This window comes from Sorex araneus, chromosome 2 (assembly GCF_027595985.1).
Source record: "Sorex araneus isolate mSorAra2 chromosome 2, mSorAra2.pri, whole genome shotgun sequence".
Lineage (NCBI taxonomy): Eukaryota > Metazoa > Chordata > Mammalia > Eulipotyphla > Soricidae > Sorex > Sorex araneus.
The window spans coordinates 17,747,935-17,767,511 of record NC_073303.1 but is presented as its reverse complement, the minus strand read 5'-3'; the positions used below and the strand labels follow the sequence as shown (position 1 = coordinate 17,767,511).

At 41.9% G+C, this 19,577-nt stretch overlaps 1 protein-coding gene across 3 annotated transcripts in view; it reads left to right on the top strand.

Moving 5' to 3' along the window:
* RNF144B (ring finger protein 144B) overlaps positions 1 to 19,577 on the top strand; it is a 195,427-nt gene that overhangs the window by 105,275 nt on the left and 70,575 nt on the right. For all 3 annotated transcript variants that reach the window (XM_055126853.1, XM_055126852.1, XM_055126851.1), the window contains exon 2: positions 7,514 to 7,703. In XM_055126853.1, the coding sequence (XP_054982828.1) occupies positions 7,539 to 7,703 (165 nt within the window). In that variant the 5' untranslated portion in view covers positions 7,514 to 7,538. The remainder of the gene's footprint in view (positions 1 to 7,513; positions 7,704 to 19,577) is intronic.

The window sequence follows — 19,577 nt, the reverse complement described above, 5'->3', positions numbered from 1 at the left end:
GATCAGAGAGTGGGTCAAAGATGTGGATAGAAAGTAGAACCACAGTACTGACTTAGGATGTAGTTCTGCTATAAACTAGCACTCTACTTAATAGTGATATTTATTGCCTTTGCTACTCAGTCAGCCAACTGGTCTACCTTCCATATGGAAAAACAGTATTTAGGGTAGAGCTTCAGCAATGGCTGATGGCTTATGATGAAAGACGGCATTTTATTAGACTGAATCAGTGCCCTTTGACTCACCAATAGTTTCTCTTACAAACATAGGCCAGCAACCAAATAAATTATTATATTGGGCTGAAATACCAAGGTCAACACAATGCTAATTTCAGATTCTGTTAACTGGAAGCTGATTCCTTGCTATAGCATTGGTAGGCAACAAGTATTTTTCCTAAAATGGCAGTGATGGGATTTTTGGAATCCTGTTTCTTTCTGCTCTGTTACATTTTTGGCTTCCTGAAAAATATTGCTCCATGGCACAGAGTGACACTTCAGCCTTCACAGTAGCTCTCCTGAAAGCCCTTCCCTTGTTAGTTATCCCACAGTCGCATGTTCATATCTTGTGCTTTAGTTACCTCATAGAGTTGACTCAGTGACTTGCATGGACATGTAAACATTTTGAAATATACATGTATTTCCTCTTCTGTTTCATCCCTTGTTCTTGAGTAACCCTGAGACTTTGATTGCCTGGCCAGAAATTAAGACCTTAACACAAATCAGTTGGAATTTTATGGACATTAGTATTCTCTCATATCAGCAATATTCAGTTAATTCATTTTTGGTGGCTCTTTATCTTAATCTTTTCATTATGCTCTATCTAATTGTTAAAGTTTTTTTTTTCAGAAAGGCATACAAATTTAAGATAACTAGACAAATATCCTAGTAAACATTATCTCTTCCAATCACATCATCTTTTCATGCAGTGGAATAAATGTTATGATTTGGGATAGTGAAATAAGCATGAACTACAGTAGTTAAAAATGCTGTGAATGTTGGATCTCCAGCCCTCGGCATTTTTTTTTTTTGAGCAGATTGCTTTTTCAGACTGCCAGGCAGAGTATGAAAATTCCTTATACATCCTGTGTTTCCAGCACAGGTTCTGAAGTATTCCTTTCTTTTGGCAGTTCTAATGAAAACACTTGAGGAAAAAAGTGATTTTCCTGTTCTTTGCTATCAGTTTCTCATATAATGAACACTTTATAGTGCAGGCGACTTTCACTGGGTAGTTAGAACTACTGATTCCCTATTTCTGAGAAATGAGTGTAAAATCAGAGTCCTTGCATACTCTAGCCAATCCGTTTTGTTCTGTGATCCGTTAGATTTAAGTGAGTGTCCCTTCTACAGTTAAAAAGTTTGGCCGAAGCCTGTCTTTACCACCCCACCCACAACCTCGCCTCCAATGTGAAAAAGTTTATACCTGAAGACTCCTTATAGATTCCTCTTCTTTCCAACATGCCTCTGGCATTCTCAGTCCAAATTCCCTTTCCCTTTGGACTCCTGATACCCCCATAAGAAGCTCAATCACATTTGTAGTCCCTGTAAAAATAATGGCGATCGTTACTGTTTAAAACCACGGAGTGAATTTAAACATCCCTCTCTTGGTGGCACGGAACACTCAAGTCACTTTCTTATTTTAGGTAAATCGTGAGGTATGAGGCAAAACAAGTTGAGCAAGTTGGTAAAGAATGAATTACCAGCTCTCTGGAAGGAAGACTGTTCTTCGTTCCTGGAACGGGATGGTGTGCATTGCCAGTGTACCTATGAAGGGGCGGTTTCAAGGGAGAGTTAGCAGGAAATGCCAGTGTGTGGTCTGCCTTCCTGCGGGCCCCTCTTCTTCCTCGCCCCAGAGACTTTTCATGCCCTTTACTAGTGTTTGGGTATGTGAAGGGGGGAGTTTCTGTTCCTCGTGGTTTCTTGTTGTGGAGACTGGTGAATCTTCATAAGACACAAATGAAATACTAGGACATCACCTTGGTGCCATTGCCAAACACCTCAAGTGTGTGTGTGTGTGTGTGTGTGTGTGTGTGTGTGTGTGTGTGTGTGCGTGTGTGTTGGTGGGGGTAGGGAAGAGATTTCATCCGGGACCCTCAAGATTCTCCTGATTATTGTTCAAGAAGCTCCATTTCTAATGATTCAGTGGTGAAAGGATTTCTTGTTCGATAGCCCCCCCTTTTTTTTCTTTTATGAAGTGTTCACTATGTGTCATTCGTTTCTAAAACATTTATTATTGATTTTACCCAGAGTGAAAAACCAAAGGGCTGCTTTCCAAACTGTGCCCGGTGAAGCTTTCCGCTTCTGTGGCGAGGCCTGGGAGGCTGTTGAGGGGAAAGCCGGGAGCCTGCTGCTCTCCTCAGTCTGTTGCAGCCCACATTTGCCTTATCTGAGAGATGGTGATGCTTTACTTCCAGCCGGGTTTCTGTAAAATTCCAGGGCTCGAAAAAAAACCCAAAATACATTTGAAAGCTACCACATTAGGGAATTGGTGCTATTGTGTACAGGAAAACAAATCACTTCTTTGTCTTGTTCACATCTCAGAGAGATGAAATATTTGACTACTTTCCTGACTCTGAGTTGCAAGTGTTGCCTTGACTGGAATGTGTGAGATTTTTTTTTTCTTTTATAAAACAAAATAGTTTGCTGCTTTGTAAGCAGTTTTTACCTCATAGAATTTGGTATATTGAAAATCATGCTTAAGTTACATATGTCTCAAGCTACTCTGCTGAAGTATGATTGGCAGCCAGAAAGCTGGCCCCAGCCAACGTATGGAACAAGAAGTGCTTGGAGAGAAGTATTGTTAGAAGCAAGACAATAGGTTCCCAATGGAGTCGCTTATGCTAAACCCCACAGCGCCAAATGGAGACTTAATTACAGCTTTAGTCTCTCCCAGAAATGGAATCTCAAACCAGTCGAACAGGAAGCACTTGGTCAGCATCAGTGAGGTGATTTGCTGGATAGACCCCTATGGTCTTCTAGAGAAAGTGACCTTGCTACAACCGACTTACTTTTGCCTTGGAGTAACTTCCCTGGGTCTGCTCCCTTATGTCCATAATAGTCTTATTTTTTGTGTTTCTGCTTGGAACTCCTGCATGGGATGCTGCCTGATTCCTGAATTGCTGAATGAAGTCAGGAAGAGCTTTAAAATTTGCTCAGCTGTACTTTGTTTTTTTTAAACCGTTGGAGTGATAGCATAGTGGGTAGGGTGTTTGCCTTGCACGTGGCTGATCCGGGTTTGATTCCTCTGCCCCTCTCGGAGAGCCCGGCAAGCTACCGAGAGTATCTAACCCCCATGGCAAGCTACCCATGGCGTATTCGATATGCCAAAAATGGTAACAACAAGTCTCACAATGGCAATGGTGCCCACTCGAGCAAATCGATGAGCAATGGAATGACAATGCTACAGTGATACATCTTGCAGAGAGCGTCATGCTGATAGGATTGTGCAGTATAGTTAAACATTTGCTGAGAAGGGGCATCTTTTTTTTTTCTTCTTTTTTTGGGTCACACCTGGCGATGCACAGGGGTTATTCCTGGTTTTGCACTCAGGAATTACTCCTGGCGGTGCTTGGGACACCATATGGGATGCTGGGAATGGAGCCCGGTTTGGCCACATGCAAGGCAAATGCCATACCCGCTGTGCTATCGCTCCAGTTCCGAGAGGGGTCATCTTATGTGCTCTTATCACAGACCCACAAAGTAATAATAGAAAGCAGGAGGGAACTTTTGAAGTTAATGGACATTCTAATATATATATTTTTAAATAACTTTCACAGTATTTAGGCATGTACTTGCAAATGGAAGAATAAAAACATGTATATGGTAAGAACAAAGATGATGTTTCATAAGGTTTTAACGGATACTAAGCATGCTTTTAAAGAAGGTTGTATCCAAAAGATGCCTTTTAAGAGATCTCCAATTCATTGTTCAGATTTATTAAAATTTGGCCCGTTTAATAAATAATATAGGTTGAGATTGTGAGAAATAATGGACATTCTTGAAATTCCTATGTCTCTTGCTAGTTTGGAACAAAAGGATTTCTCTATTCATAGCAGCTTCCTCCAAATGGACACTCAAGTATAACTGACCTTTGTAGGGTGGGATGGTTCATTTCACATCAGCCTTACTGAGGAAACGTTTACTGGATACACTTCTTGTTGTTTAATTTGGGATTTACCTTCTTAAGGGGAAAGATAGCTCAGAACATGGTGTACAGGCTATGTTGAGACTACAGAGATGGGACAGCAAAACAGGGAGACTGAGGGGCCGGAGCGATAGCACAGCGGGTAGGGCGTTTGCCTTGCACGCGGCCGACCCGGGTTCGATCCCCGGCATCCCATATGGTCCCCCAAGCACCGCCAGTAGTTCCTGAGTGCAAAGCCAGGAGTAACCCCTGAGCATCGCTGGGTGTGACCCAAAAAGCAAAAAAAAAAAAAAAACAAACAGGGAGACTGAGATGGTGTGTTATGAATTGGTGGTTCTTAGAGAAATAATGAATTGGGTTGTTGTAGCATAAACTGGGATGAGAAGTAAAATAATTTCTGTATGTCTATTCTTTTTTTTAAACTCCAGATATACATTTTTTAAAAACATCAATATCCTGAATTTGGCATGCAGGTTGATATGATTTGATTTTCCTTCAGACGATAGCTTATTCATGTTTATTAGAATAAGAACACTGTGTCATGAAGCTTATTAAGTCTTTCCCAATAAAATATCAGAGTGAAAGCTAATCATTAGAATCCAGCTTAATTCATTTTTTGGGGAGTGCTCAGGAGATCACTCTTGGCAATACTCTAATTAATAATAATAATTATTATTAAAATTATAATATGCAACTTAATAATAAAATTAATCTGTTAATCAAGTTTTCAAGGTAAGTTTCCTAACTTACCTAAGTTACCTAACTTACCTAAGAGTGTTAACATTAATTAACACTCCAGGTTACTGGAGTTAGTCTTGTCTCTTTCTGCTGGGACATTAAGAAGTTAATGTAGCTGCTAGTTCTCATAGACATTTTTTTACAAAAAATTTCAACTTGTTTTTCTCTCCCTTATTTTATTACTTCTGAACATTTTGCTTTTGGAGTCACTTTGGGGGTATACAGCAAATGCCAAACACAAAAAGTAATTTCTTTCATCCAAAAGTTATGGGGAAAAGAGTTCGGTTAATGTCAGGGGAGAGGGTATTTGCAGTTCTTTCTAAGGCAGAATTTATTATAATTGGCCACAGTCTTAAACTTTTAGAAAGTTTGGCTTTTGCTTTTTAGCTCATTGATGCTGGCAAGTATCACTAATGGCTCACTCCTGAATGTGGCTTCATTAACTGGAATTGCAGTGTCCAGATCATCATGGTAATTAATCAGAATATAAAGCTTCTTGACATGTTATCAGTTATGAATATACCGGAAGATTTTTCACATCCATTTGCCTCTTTTACGTAGAAATAGCCTGAATAAAAACAATCAAGTGGAAAAGCCTTTCTTGGGCTGGAGCGATAGCACAGGGGGTAGGGGGTTTGCCTTGCGAGTGGCTGACCTGAGTTCGATCCGCCACATCCCATATGGTCTCCTGAGCTTCGCCTGGCATGATTCCTGAGCGCAGAGCCAGGAGTAACCCCTGAGCATTGGTGGGTGTGACTCCCTCTACCCAAAGTCCCCCCTTTCCCCCTTATCAAAAGAAAAAAAGCCAGAAAAGAGAGAATAGCCTTTCCTGTGTGTGCAGTGTGTGATGATTAGGCTTATTCTTTGTGTGTGTGTGTGTGTGTGTGTGTGTGTGTGTGTGTGTGCCACACCTGGTGGTCTTCAGGGGCTTCTTCCTGGCTCAGGGATCACTCCTGGCATGGCTCTGGGAACCGTATTATGTGCTGGGACTGAACCCATGTTGGTCACATGCAAGGCAAACACCTTACCTGCTATACTATCTCTCAAACACCGATTAAATTTATTCTTATACAACTTCAGTAACTGGAAATATAGCTATTGCCATGGTCTTTCAACCTTTTCTCTTTCATTCCTTTTTTTCTCTGTCTGTCCACCCCCCTTCCTCCTCTTCCTTCCTTCTCTGGTCTGCCCAATAGTATCCTCCTGAATGACAGGTATGGTGTAATGGGCCAGGCGTTGGGCCATTGCATCGGAAGATGCAAATTTTGTAATTTGCTATGCTCTGTATAAGCCCTGAGAACTTAGGCAGATAACATAACTTCTTGGGACCTCAATTCATCTATAAAATGAGACAAGTAATTAGAATAATTACAAAAGATAAAATGGAATAATATATGTGAAGAAACACAATAGTCGCATCTTACTAAATTATTTTATTGGTGGAAAATATATCTAAGATGTATCATTTCAGCCATTTAAAGTGTCTTATTCAGGGGCTGGAGCGATAGCACAGTGAGTAGGGCGTTTGCCTTGCATGCGACCAACCCAGGTTGGATTCCCAGCATCCCATAATGGTCCCTTGAGCACTGCCAGGAGTGATTGATTCCTGAGTGCATGAGCCAGGAGTAACCCCTGTGCATCATTGGGTATGACCCAAAAAGCAAAAAAAAAAGTGTCTTATTCAGCGGTGTTAAGTACATGCACAGTGTCAGGTAACCATCGTACTATGTATCCCAGCACTTTATCACCCCAACTCTTTACTCATTAAACAGTCATTGTGCTTTCCCCTCCCCGGCCCCTTGAGAACCCCTTTTCTGCTTTCTAATGAGGAATTTGATCTCATCTGCATGCAATCCTCTAAGGCTTATACTCTTGTGCTTGATTTATCTCACTTAGTACAGTAGATGAATGGTGCATTCGTGTTTCAGCAGGTGTCAAACTTCATTTCTCTTTCAGGCTGAATAATGCTCTGTTTGTATGTTGATAACATATTTGTTTATTCATCCACAGCAGATATGAGGATGGCTGCAGCCTTTTGGTCACTCCGGCTATTACTGCAATGAACATAGGTGTGCATGTATCTGTTGAATCTCAACTTTCAATAATTTTGGGTTTTCTCTTAGACCTGGAATCACTGACCGACACGATAATTCTTTGTTGGACTTTTTTGAGTGATGGACTATTATTTTAGCTATTTTTTGAATCTGTTGAGTCAACAGTAGTGATGCAGCTCCTGAATGACCTGGTTGTTGAAAGTGGTCATTTTTGTTTTTTGCTTTTTGGGTCACACCCAGTGATGCTAAAGGGTTGCTCCTGGCTCTGCACTCAGGAACTACCCCTCAAGGTGCTCAGGGGACCATATGGGATGCTGGGAGTCGAAACTGGGTTGGCCGCATGCAAGGCAAACGCCCTACCCGCTGTGCTATTGCTCCAGCCTGAGAATGGTCTTTTATTCCATCATCTACATGATATAAATTAGGAGAGTGAGATCATCTTAAACTCCAGGAATACCTTGATTTCAGAACGGCAAAGGCTGGGTGCTTAGAGATCACCGAGAGTGCATATGCTATAGTAGAGCCTGGGTCCATTGAACCATAGCTCACTGGATTCATTATTTTCTTCTTGAATTTTTCTGCAGGGATTGAGAGTTCTGAAGGAGGCTGATGGACTCAGTTGGTAGACTTGCCTGTCTTACCATGACTGCCCCAAACTCGACTGCTGGAGACCTGGCCCTGGCCCCCCTTGTCACGTGCAAACTCTGCCTGTGTGAACAGTCTCTGGACAAGATGACCACACTCCAGGATTGCCGGTGCATGTTTTGTACAGCTGTAAGTTTTCCTTGATGTTTTCATTGTGAGCCGATAGAAAGGGAGGAGTGGTCCAAATACAGGGTCTATTTCCATGGCTTACTGAGAAGCCATAGTTTACTACCGCATGGATCTGTTTTGGAAAGTGGTTCCACATCTGGATCTGTGGATACTCCTGCTTGAGTGGCAAATTTGACATTAACCAGTTTCAAAGCAGATTTCGGTCCTTGTGAAATTCAGTTATTCACAAACTACTCAGAGTCTTTCTGTCCTCAGTGTGTTTGTGTTAAGTAAGCTACATCCAAGTGTGAGCCACTGGTGGTATGTACCAGCGTCAGCGCAGTCAAGTTCTGGCAAAGGCACACAGTCATCATCATCATCATCATCATCATCGTCATCGTCATCACATTGATTGTTGATTTTCTCTAGTGGTCTCAGTACCATCTCCATTTGTCCTAGACCTGAGATTTTAGCAGCCTCTCTTTACTCGTCCTTCCCCACGGTGCCGCATAGGAGGCTCTTTCAGGGTCAGGGGAATGAGATCCATCATTGTTACTGATTTTGGCATATGAATATGCACATAATAGAGACATTTAAAATATGCTTTAGTTAACTAACAAACATCTATATAAAGTTCACCAAGTATTTTGAATGAAGAATCAGGTAGGGCTTTGCTGAATCTTCTTTCATGTTCTTGTTTATTTTCTGCAAAATGCATAAAATGCAGGTATTTTACCCTTTAATGTCTCTTTCAGTATTCACAGTGAGCTTCTTATTCTTCATAATAAAGAGAACCTTGTAAGTCTGTGGGTCTGTGACATTTATGACATGTTTTCCAGAAAGTTATTTGGTTCAAATGTAAAGATAGAAAATAAAACTGATGTCTACTCGGTGGGCGAACCTAGGTGGGCCTCTTCCCATTTTCATTTACTCAGACTTATTTTGAGCTTCTTCTATGAGCCTGGCAGGTTGCTGGGCATTGGGACTCTAGTGATGGATGGGTTACTTTGCAGGAAGAGAGGAATGTACTGAAACAACTTTCCTGAAGTTGGGTGATAGCAGGGCCAACAAGATAGCATCCTGCAGGAGAGGGTTTCTGGAGGCAGAGAGCTCTGCAGTAAGGCGTTATAGGAAAGTTTGCAACCCAGTGCCCATGGGTCTTGACTGCAAGGTTTTCTTTTCTTTTCTTTTCTTTTTTTTGCTTTTTGGGCCACACCCAGGGATGCATGGGGTTACTCCTGGCTCTGCACTCAGGAATTATTCCTGGCGGTGCTCAGGGGACAATATGGGATGCTGGGGATTGAACCTGAGTTGGCCGCGTGTGCTATTGCTCCAGCCCTGCAAGGTTTTCTTAAAGAAAACCCGTACAAACTATCTTGAAAATGTATTGATGGACAATGAAGAAATAGGATTGAATTTATTTCACCTTAACTTGTTTTCTATTAAATAAAGTATGCTTAACATGCCTCTATGTGAGTGATTCAACATAAATGAATCTACGTAAATGATTCCTGTAAATGATTCATTTCTCCTTTCTCTCCTTGATTTAAGTAATCACCACAGGAACTAAACTATTCCACTTCCTTCACAAGTCAGGAGAGGAAGCCCACATTTGCTTGATCGTGGCGCTGACGAGATAATAAATATTAACTGCCTGGATAATAAGTGTTAACCCATCCAGAACCTTCCAACACAAAGAGAAATGGTAACTATTGTGATTTAGATGTCAGGCCATCCCCTACCACCATGCTGAGATACCTGCATGCTGGAAGACTCAACACACCCTCAGTTGATCACTAGGACTGATTCAGATATTTATAGGATAAAGAAGAAATACCAAAGATCCATCTATTTCTGGGCCATGAATAAAGGACCAGAGGGGCCTGAGAGAGTGACTCACAAGCGACTGAACCTGGTTTGGTCCCTGGCACAGCCAGGAGTGACCTCTGAGCACCACCAGGTATGGTCTTAAAATCAATCAATCAGTCAATCAATCAATCAATCAAATAAAGGATAAGCAAGTAGACCTATATATCACCTTTTTTTTAAAAATGAGAAACTTAGCAAATTTGCATGAGATGTATGTGCAAGGTCCTGGGTTCCATCCCAGTACTGCACGGCCCCCAAGTTGGGCGTAGCCTCCACACTGTGGAAAAGCAAAATGAATTAAGAGTGAAGATTCCAAGGGCTGGATCGATAGCATAGCAGGTAGGGCCTTTGCCTTGCATGCGGCCAACCCAGGTTTGATGCCCAGCATCCCATATGGTCCCCCAAGCACCGCCAGGAGTAATTCCTGAGTGCATGAGCCAGGAGTAACCCCTGTGCAATGCTGGGTGTGACCCAAAAAAGAAAAATAAAAGAGTGAAAGTTCCAAAGATAGTGAAAAATAGTATTTTTTTCTATCCATTCATTCACCCTACGCTAGTGAGGGACATCTGTGTCTTGGCAACTATTTTAAGCACCAGGGTTTATCAGTTAGAGGAACAACCTTCCCCCCAACCCCCACCTCTCACCCTTGCAGAGATCTTTGTTCTTAGGAGGAACAAGGAAGTAACACAATAAACAATAAACACACTAAATACTGAAGTCATATAGTACTGGGGGTGGGGTGGGAAGCAGAGGTGCATCGGGGGTTAGGAGTGTGGGGCGAGGGGTGTTGTGAGCAGAGGCTCCCTCATTTCATGGGGCTCTCATTCATTCTTCCTGGTTTGTTGGTTTTTGCTGCTTTGTAGGAAGTGTGTGCTCAGCCTTGTCATCGCAGGGTAGCTACCGTTTCCTTTGGTCTTGCTTTGTTTCAGGACACTGCTTTGGAAAGGAATTCTTTTCTTGGGCAGTCCCACATATGTTTCTGACCCTTGATAACCCTTGAAAGGCCCACGTCAGAAGCAACATTGGGTTTGAAGCCTCGATGGCGAATTCTGTTTCGAGGGCTACTTATGTTTAAACGTGAGGCTGTGGAATTCCACTTTTGCTCAGAGACTGAGTGGGGTGGAACTCCAGTTGGTGCGTCAGCACTGGATGGAGAACACGCGGGCAAAGGTTGGAGATCCACAAGGAGCCGATATGGAATAATGTTATTTCAATGGATCTGAGATCTCAGTTGAAAACAACACAATTGCTTCTCTTTTCTCCTTCAGCAGTTTGAGGGTAGGAGTTAGTATGATTATTCTGTCAGCTCGAGTCAGACTTCCTCATGGCAGAGGTTGAGTTTCAATGGCTTCGTTTTTTTTTTTTTTTCTCCGCCGACATTGGAACGTTGTGTACCTATAAACATGAACCTTGGCTTCCTGATACCCCAAACACTGTGATCTGCCCAAGTATTCAGCATTAGATATTTAATTATTAGTGTCTGTATATTTGCAATTAATAGAGGACTTGCCTGACTTGCCTGAAGTACTACTCTAGATTTTTTGGTTAGACTTTCAGCTTTAAAAAATATATATATTTAAAAATCTGTGTGTAGGGGCTGGAGCAATAGCACAGTGGGGAGGGCATTTGCCTTGCACGCGGCTGACCTGGGTTTGATTCCCAGCATCCCATATAACTTTTAAATATATGGTCCCCTGAGCACCACCAGGAGTAACTCCTGAGTGCAAAGCCAGGAGTTAACCCCTGTGTATTGTCAGGTATGACCCAAAAAGCGAAAAAAGAAAAAAAATCTGTGTGTAATATTCCCGGATTTTAATTTGCATCGAGTTAATTGGGCCTTGTCTGGCCGTGCTCTGCTCACTCCCAGATATTTTGGGGGGATCATGCAATGCCAGTGATTGTACCCAGGTTTCCTCCATGATGAACATGGACTCGACCATCTGAATCGCCTCTCTAACCCTAATTTCCGATTATTAAATTCGGGATGACATCTCTCAATTATTGCCTGGAAAAGACTCCAGCATTTAAAACACATTTCAGAACACAGCTCCCCTCTTCACCACTCCTTGCGGGAGTGTCTAAATGTAATAATCCTTCTCAATATGGTAATGTACTGGTATTTTTTGAAAGTTAGAAAGAGTTTAAAATGAATTTTTATTGATGTATCAGTTTGTAATGGTGTTGAAATCATCATTTAATAATCATTTGGGGGTGTGTGTTGGGTCGTACCCAGCAATACTCAGGGATGAGTCCTGGCGGTGTGTAGAGGACCATATATGGTGTCAGGGACTGGTGTGTCCCAGAGAGGCCATATATGGTACCAGAGACTGAACTGGGGTCTGATATGTGCATGACAAGTACCCTTGTTCTATCTCCCCAGCCCTGTTTAATAAACATATATAATAAATATAGCCCCACCTTCTTCTTGATTTTTTGCTTTTTGGGTCACACCCAGTGATGCTCAGGGGTTATTCCTGACTGCACTCAAGAATCACTCTTCGAGTTGCTCAGGGGACCATATGAAATACTGGAATCGAACCTGGGTCGGCCACGTGCAAGGCAAACACCCTATCCACTGTGCTTTCACTTCAGCCCCACCACCTTATTCTTTTTTTGCCTTAAGGATTATCCCTGATGGAGCTGGAGCGATAGTAGAGCAGGTAGGACATTTGCCTTGCATGCAACCGACCCAGTTTCAATCCCCAGCATCCCATATGGTCTCCCAGCACCACCAGGAATAATTCCTGAGTGCAGAGCCAGGAGTAACCCCTGAGCATCACTGGATATGACCCAAAAAGAAAAAAAAAAGAATTATCTCTGACCATTTTGCTCTGAACTTAAGTATCTTCCCCCCCAAGGTCAGCATGCTCTTGCAGTAGGCAGTGGGCAGACAGGGAGTGCCTGACTTGACCCCTGGCCGGCTCATTCTCTGTCTGAAGGGAGACCTGGCCTTTGGGTCACTGCTTCCCACTCCAAGTTATTCCTAGACCCGCAGCTCTGTGGAGCAGAGAGGATCTTGGAGTACAGTGTCCCATAGCTAAATGAACTTGGAAACTGGTATGTTCTCTATTCCGCTCTTGGAGGGCTGTTATGCATATTTGCATTTTAGAGGCTCTGTGGAATCTTGCGGTTAAAGCGGAGCAAGGGGATCCTGTGTGACTTCTCCTAGCCCAATATTTTCATTTCACCATGCCACTGTTTTTCAGTGGAAAACCTACAAGCTTCCCCAGACCCAGCACCCTGAAGAAGGCTGCTGTAACTTATTCTGGGTAGATAATTCTCGATTCAGCTGCCATCGAGAGCAAGGCATTGGATGGATATGACTTCAAAGAAGCCATCCCTAGAACTAGGTTCTTGTTAGAGGAAACTGAACATGCTCTATTTGTGAAGGTGGGTTCTGTTAAGACTATTTGCTCAGCCTGGTTACACAGGAAGAAATGTAGTAGAAGACAAGGAAAGCTGTGCAGGACAAATATGGACTTGGATCTCACTGGCATGACTAATGTCATAATATATAACGTAGTAAAAGTGTGTTATGTAGCAAAAGGAGTTAATAGTTTGGAGTCATAGAGAGAGGTATTGCAAAATTATGTGCACTTGAAATTCAGGTATCTCAGAGTAGTTAGTGAGATGTAAAACTTCTCTCTCACTTTCCTCTTTCCTTCTCCTTTTCCCTTTCCCCCTGTTTCTCCCCCTCACACACCCGCCCGCTGTTTTTTTTTTTTTGCCCCCCTTCTGCTTGTGGATTTAAATAACCCAAATGTAAAAAGCCAGAATTTTCCTTTTCTGGCTTTTGCAATACATTCTGTCAGATAATACCACACAATTATAACTCAAGTGATGGAAACCAGCTCGCAAAATTAAGCTATCAAAGGAGAGACAATTTGTGGGTTTGCTCCCTTGTGAGCAATATTTACCTCGCTCATTTATGTTGGAAGCTATTTCTGTCAGCCACGAATTAAGGAATAATGAAACACACAGTTGTTGCTTGTTTTGATAACCTAGATAATTTCACCCGAAAAGAGTTGATGTGTTGGGCCTGGCCTGTTTACCTTTCAGATTAAAGACAGGATGTGCTGAGCAAAAAGAAAATAAAGTCCAGCCATATTCTTGCCTTTTTTCCATTACATTCAGTTGGCGCTGAGTAGTTAGAACTCCTTTTACTATTCATTTCTCAGGAGCCAAATGGTTTTTCCAATGTTTAAAAAGTGAAAGGAAATATAAAACTTTTTAGACCAAGCCCTTCTTTTCCTTGGGGCCTGTTAGGTGACCTTTAAGGAAAGCCCAAGAGTGGCGTGGGAGACAGTTATAATTTGGGAAGATTTGGAAAGAGAGTGAGAAAGAGAAAGAAAGAGAGAAAGAAAGAGAGAGAAAAAGAGAGACAGAGACAGAGATAGAGACAGAGACAGAAAAACAGAGACAGAGAGAGAGAGGTGTGTGAGTGAATGTGTGTGTGTGTGTGTGTGTGTGTTACTAGTATGTTGTACATGTGTATCCACATGGATTGGTGACTTAAAGGAAGCAAAGGGTCTGCAGTATTTTTGTCCTTTTTTATTTTTATTTTTTGGCTCCTGTCTGATCGTTTGCACCAGGAGAAAGGAATGTCCTTTTCCTCCCACCTCTGTTCTTTCTCTCCAGTGTGGCCTGGTGGTGAAAACTAAAAAATCGTCTGCACAGCGACAGAGTTCTAAAAGATCATGAAAATGAAAGGGAAAAGTATTTGTCAATCATAGATCCAATAGGAGATTAATATTCAAATATATGAACAATGAATGCAAATCAATAAAAATAAACAAACAGTGCAGTTAAAAATGGGCCTAGGCTCTAAATACACAATTTGGCAACAAAGACAGACTGTGGCCTAACAGACACTTGGAAAAATATTATCTTGGCTTATATTAGGGACATGCAAATCAAGACCAATTTGAATATAACCTCACACCTATTAGAATGACTATTACTTGTGAGTTAACAATGACTGTTGATGAGGGTATGGAGAGAAGAGATTCCTTGTACAGATGTTGGTAGGGATGTAAATTGGGACAGCCAATATAGAAAACTGTAAGTTTCTTGGAAGATTAAGAGTAGAAATACTGTATGATCCAGCTATTCTACTTTTGGCCATTTACCTAAAAAATCTGAAAATGCTCTTTTGGAAAGATAGATGCATTCCTGTGTTGACTGCATCAGTTATTCACAAGAGCCAAGACAGGGAAACAACCAAAGTGCCTGTTAATGGATGAATGGGTAAGAAAATGCAGCATATAGAGCAAATACTACTTAGCTGTAGAAAGGAAATCCTGCCATTTGTGACATTGACCCTCGAGACAGTTATGCTGTGAAATAGGTATGGTTTTCTTTTATGTGAAAAGAGTTAGTAAACATGTAAATAAGCAGAGCTAAAAAACAAAAGCAAATACTTAGATTCTGACAACATCTAAGTATTCTGACAACATGGTGGGCACAAGAGTGGGTAGGAGTGAATGTGAGTAAAATTAGTACGGGGGGAGTAACAGTTGGGTGGTGAATGCAAACCAGACTATTGATGGCATCATAATGTGGTAGAGATGTTAAAATTTAATGTGGAATACCTGAAAATTTAAGTAATCAAATATATGACCAATCCAAAGACTTTTAGATTACGTCAATAAACTGGTGGCCACCATAGGGGCAGGATGGGAGGTGGACAAATTGTACGGTGGATAAAGACTAAACTTTTGATGTGGATTATAATATCATATATACAGGTGTCAGTACTTACTGCTGCCTATCTGAAACCTATATGATATTACAGACAATGTGACTTCGTAGTTTAAAAAAGAATGTGTAAAGCAAACTGACAGGGAGATTTCTTTCCAAATGTATGAAGAACTTTGTAAGTTCAGAATTTGCCATCTAGTGGTTTAAGACATTTCACACTGTCTCTGGCTTCTCCAAACCTCAGTTTTCTCCCCTATTGGATGGAGGGCCGGGGGGGGGGATGATAAGACTCATCTTGTGTTGTAGGAGGTATTGGATGGGAATTCCTAGCACAGTACTCCTATTAAGTTGTTACTGTTCCATATTCTTTTCTCACCCATGTTCTATCAATATGCCAAACAGGTCTAATTAAAAATTTTTTTTTTCTTTTTGGGTCACACCTGGTGATGCACAGGAGTTACTCCTGGCTCATGCACTCAGGAATTACTCCTGGCGGTGCTCAGGGGACCATATGGGATGCTGGTAATTGAACCTGGGTTGGCCATGTGCAAGGCAAATTCCCTTCCCGCTGTGCTATGGGTCCAGCCCACCCCCTCTTTTTTTATTTTAAAAGAGAGGCTTTATCATTAGCCTTTTGTAATAAAAAGGCAGCTAGATGGGTGATTTCAACCTTAGTGCTGTTCTGACTTTCATAGATTAGTGATTCAGATAGAGAGACATTTCTCTGTTGAGTCTGGGCAGTATGGCTTTTTGGTGGGTATTTACATGAAAGACCTGGAAGTAGGACTTAGAGGAAAAAAACCTTAGATGAAAAAATAAAAACCTTAGAGGAAAAAATAAAAACCTCATTAAATATTGCTTTTAAAGTGAAGATATGGGTACAAGACTCAGGTGACAGCTTCTGAAGTTATCATTTTTTAAAGATCTGTTCACCACAATAAAAATACAAGAATCCAGTTGCATGTTACTTTTTATCTAGTATCATTTAAAAAATGTATATTTTAGTCACCGTGATTTACAATACTGTTAATGAAAGGGTTTCATGTATACCACATTTTGACACAGTTCCCATCAGAGCATTCCCTGTAGGGTCCTTCAACTTCCCTGCCCCCATCACGGTAAACTCATTTTTGTAAACCAATTCACAGATTCTGCTGTTTGGAACCATATGTTATTTGTTTAGTCTATTTCTTTATATCTCACATGAGAGAGGCCATTCTTATATCTGTCCCTCTCCATCTGGCTGACTCCACTAGCGTGATACCAGTTCTATCCCCATAGTGGCAAATTGCATTATTTCATCTTTTCCTATAGCCAAGTAGTATTCCATTGTGTGTATGTACCAGGGTTTTGTTATCCAGTTATCTGTTCTTGAGCACTTGGGTTGTTTCCATATCTAGATTTTTGCTATGGTGAATAGTAGGCTAGTGTCATTTTATTTTATTTTGGTTTGGGGGTCACACCCGGCAGTGCTCAGGGCTGACTCCTGGCTCTGTGCTCAGAAATCATTCCTGGTGGACTCTGGGGAAACATATAAGGTGCTAAGGATCAAACTTGGGTTGACTGTGTACAAGATAAGCTCTCTACCCATTATACTATCACTTCAGCCCCAGTCTAATGTCATTTTTTTTTTTCTTTGTGGGTCACACCCAGCGATACTCAGGGGTTGCTCCTGGCTCTGCACTCAAGAATTGCTCCTGGTAGTGCTTGGGGGAACATATAGGATGCTGGGGACCGAACCCAGGTCGGCCGCATGCAAGACAAATGCTCTACCTGCTGTAATATCGCTCCAGCCCAGTCTAATGTCATTTTAAAGTGCCTCTTATTGAGAACTTTCTTGACCCGTGAGAAATAACGAGACAGCTTCCTGCTGGTCGTGTCACAGACTGCTTATCTCTCCCCTTCTTGTGACCTACTAACTTTTCTTGAAGTTTGCATATTTCCAGCTGTCAGGATTCCCATGTCTTTCAGTACTCAGTGGACAGTAGTAAATTGTGCCAGGTCAGAGACCTCTCTTATTTGTTTTGTGCTACTGAAGCATATTCATTTGTAAGCTTAGTGTTTTCTGTCCCCCTGGCTGTTTCACATCTGGACACACACTCAGAGGACTGGCTTTGAGCATACCTGTATATGGTGGCAACACTATGCCCAGTCTCACATTTGCTTTCTGACTTCCCTGTACTGTTGCCTTTAGCAATCAACAGTGAGTCAGTTTTTCTTTGTCTTTGTTTATTTGTAAATGGCTTTTAACACATTGCTGCTTCTACTTGCTAAGAGCTTTAGTGATTAGACTCTGATGACTTTTGCATTTGTCAGACAAGTCACTGGATTAAGATGCAGATTCTCCTACTGTGTTTTTTCTTCCTCCAACAACTGAACTATTGTGGTGAGATAGCATCTGAGAAGCTGGAGAGATGACTCAAGGAGGGGCAGGCTTCCTGGACCTATGATCTCATCTCTGCTTAATGCTCCCCACTTACTTATTCAAGGACAGTGGTAAAATGTGACTGGAAGGAAAAGAGCCACAGAAGAAACTTGTACTTTTCAGGCCCTGGTGAATTAAAAAAAAATGTGTGTTAATATTTTAATGACCCCAGATGATAAAAAGATGAAGGCAATAGAGTGACATTTATTATAATATAAGTAAGCAATCTGCACCTGTATGTTCATTGCAGCACTGTTAACAATAGCCAGAATCTGGAAACAACCCCAGAGCCCGAGAACAGACAACTGGTTAAAGAAACTTTGGTACATCTACACAATGAAATACTATGCAGCTGTTAGGAAAGATGAAGTCATGTAATTTGCTTATAAGTCGATGGACATGGAGAGTATCATGCTAAGTGAAATGAGTCAGAAAGAGAGGAACAGACAGAATGACTGCACTCATTTGTGGAATATAAAATAAAATATGAGTGGACTGGAGCAATAGCATAGCAGTTTGGGCATGTGCCTTGCATGCGACTGACCTGATTCCTCTGTCCCTCTTGGAGAGCCCAGCAAGCTACCAAGAGTATGCCACCCACATGGCAGAGCCTGGCAAGCTACCTGTGGCATGTTAGGTATGCCAAAAACAGTAACAACAAGTCTCACAATGGAGACTTTACTGGTGCCCGCTTGAGCAAATGGATGAACAACGGGATGACAGTGCTACAGAATATGAGACTGACACCTGAGGACAGTAGACACAAGGGCCAGGCATATTGCTCCATGGTTGGAAGGCTGTCTCATGAGCTGGGGGAGAAGGCAGCTGGAATAGAGAAGGGATCACTAAGTCAATGATGGCTGGAGGAATCGCTCGGGATGGGAGATGTGTGCTGACAGTAGATAAAGGACCAAATGTGATAACCTCTCGATATTTGCATTGCAAACCATAATGTCCAACAGTAGAGAGAGAGTATGGAGTAAATTGTCTGTCGTAGAGGCAGGGGGAGGGTTGGGATGGGGGTGGATACTGGACACATTGGTAGTGGAAAATGTGCACTGGTGGATGGATGGGTGTTCGATCACTGTATGACTGAAATTCAAACATGAAAGCTTTGTAACTATATATCTCAGTGATTCAATAAAGTGTATATAAGTAAGCATATGAAAACCAAGAACCGAAGAGTACCCGGCTAAGAGGCCCTGACTAAGTGAAAATTAAGAGGTGGCTCTGCTAACACACCTTTGGGATATGGTGCAAATTAGAACACTAAACTGCACTCCTATTCAGGTGGCTTCCAGTTGTCCTGAAACATTCTGCAGTGAGAACCAGCCTTGGTGAATTTTGGTTGAGCTGAGAAGCGGAAGGAACCTTACCCCAGCCCCAGTGTAACGTGTTCTCTTCTTCAATGCCAGCGTTATTTGGCCTCTATGACTGTCAGTCGTCAGTCAGAGTATTGGATGACTGCATCATGATTTGCTCTGTAAAGACCTCAAATTTTAGTGTAAGAAAAAGAAGCAGGCAAACACAGCAACCAGATAAGGGTACTCTGAAGAAAAATGAAGCAAATGACGGGCACGGGGAGTGTTTTGGGAGAAGGGGGGTCCCGCTGTAGGGTTGGAGATCAGAGGAGCCTCTCTGATAAGGCATTATTTAAGCAGAGTCCTGAAGGCCCTGGGGAGATGATCTGTGACTACTACTTATCCACACTATATATACTGTCCACATGTGTATGCATAAATATAAGCATGTATATGTATGAAAGGAAGGTTCTTTTGATGTTTGTCTTTATTTGAGGACCACGCATGGCAGTGCTCAGGGCTTACTCCTGCTCTGCACTCAGGGGTTACTTTTGACTGACATGGCTCAGGGGGTCATATGGGGTGCCAGGGATTGGATCC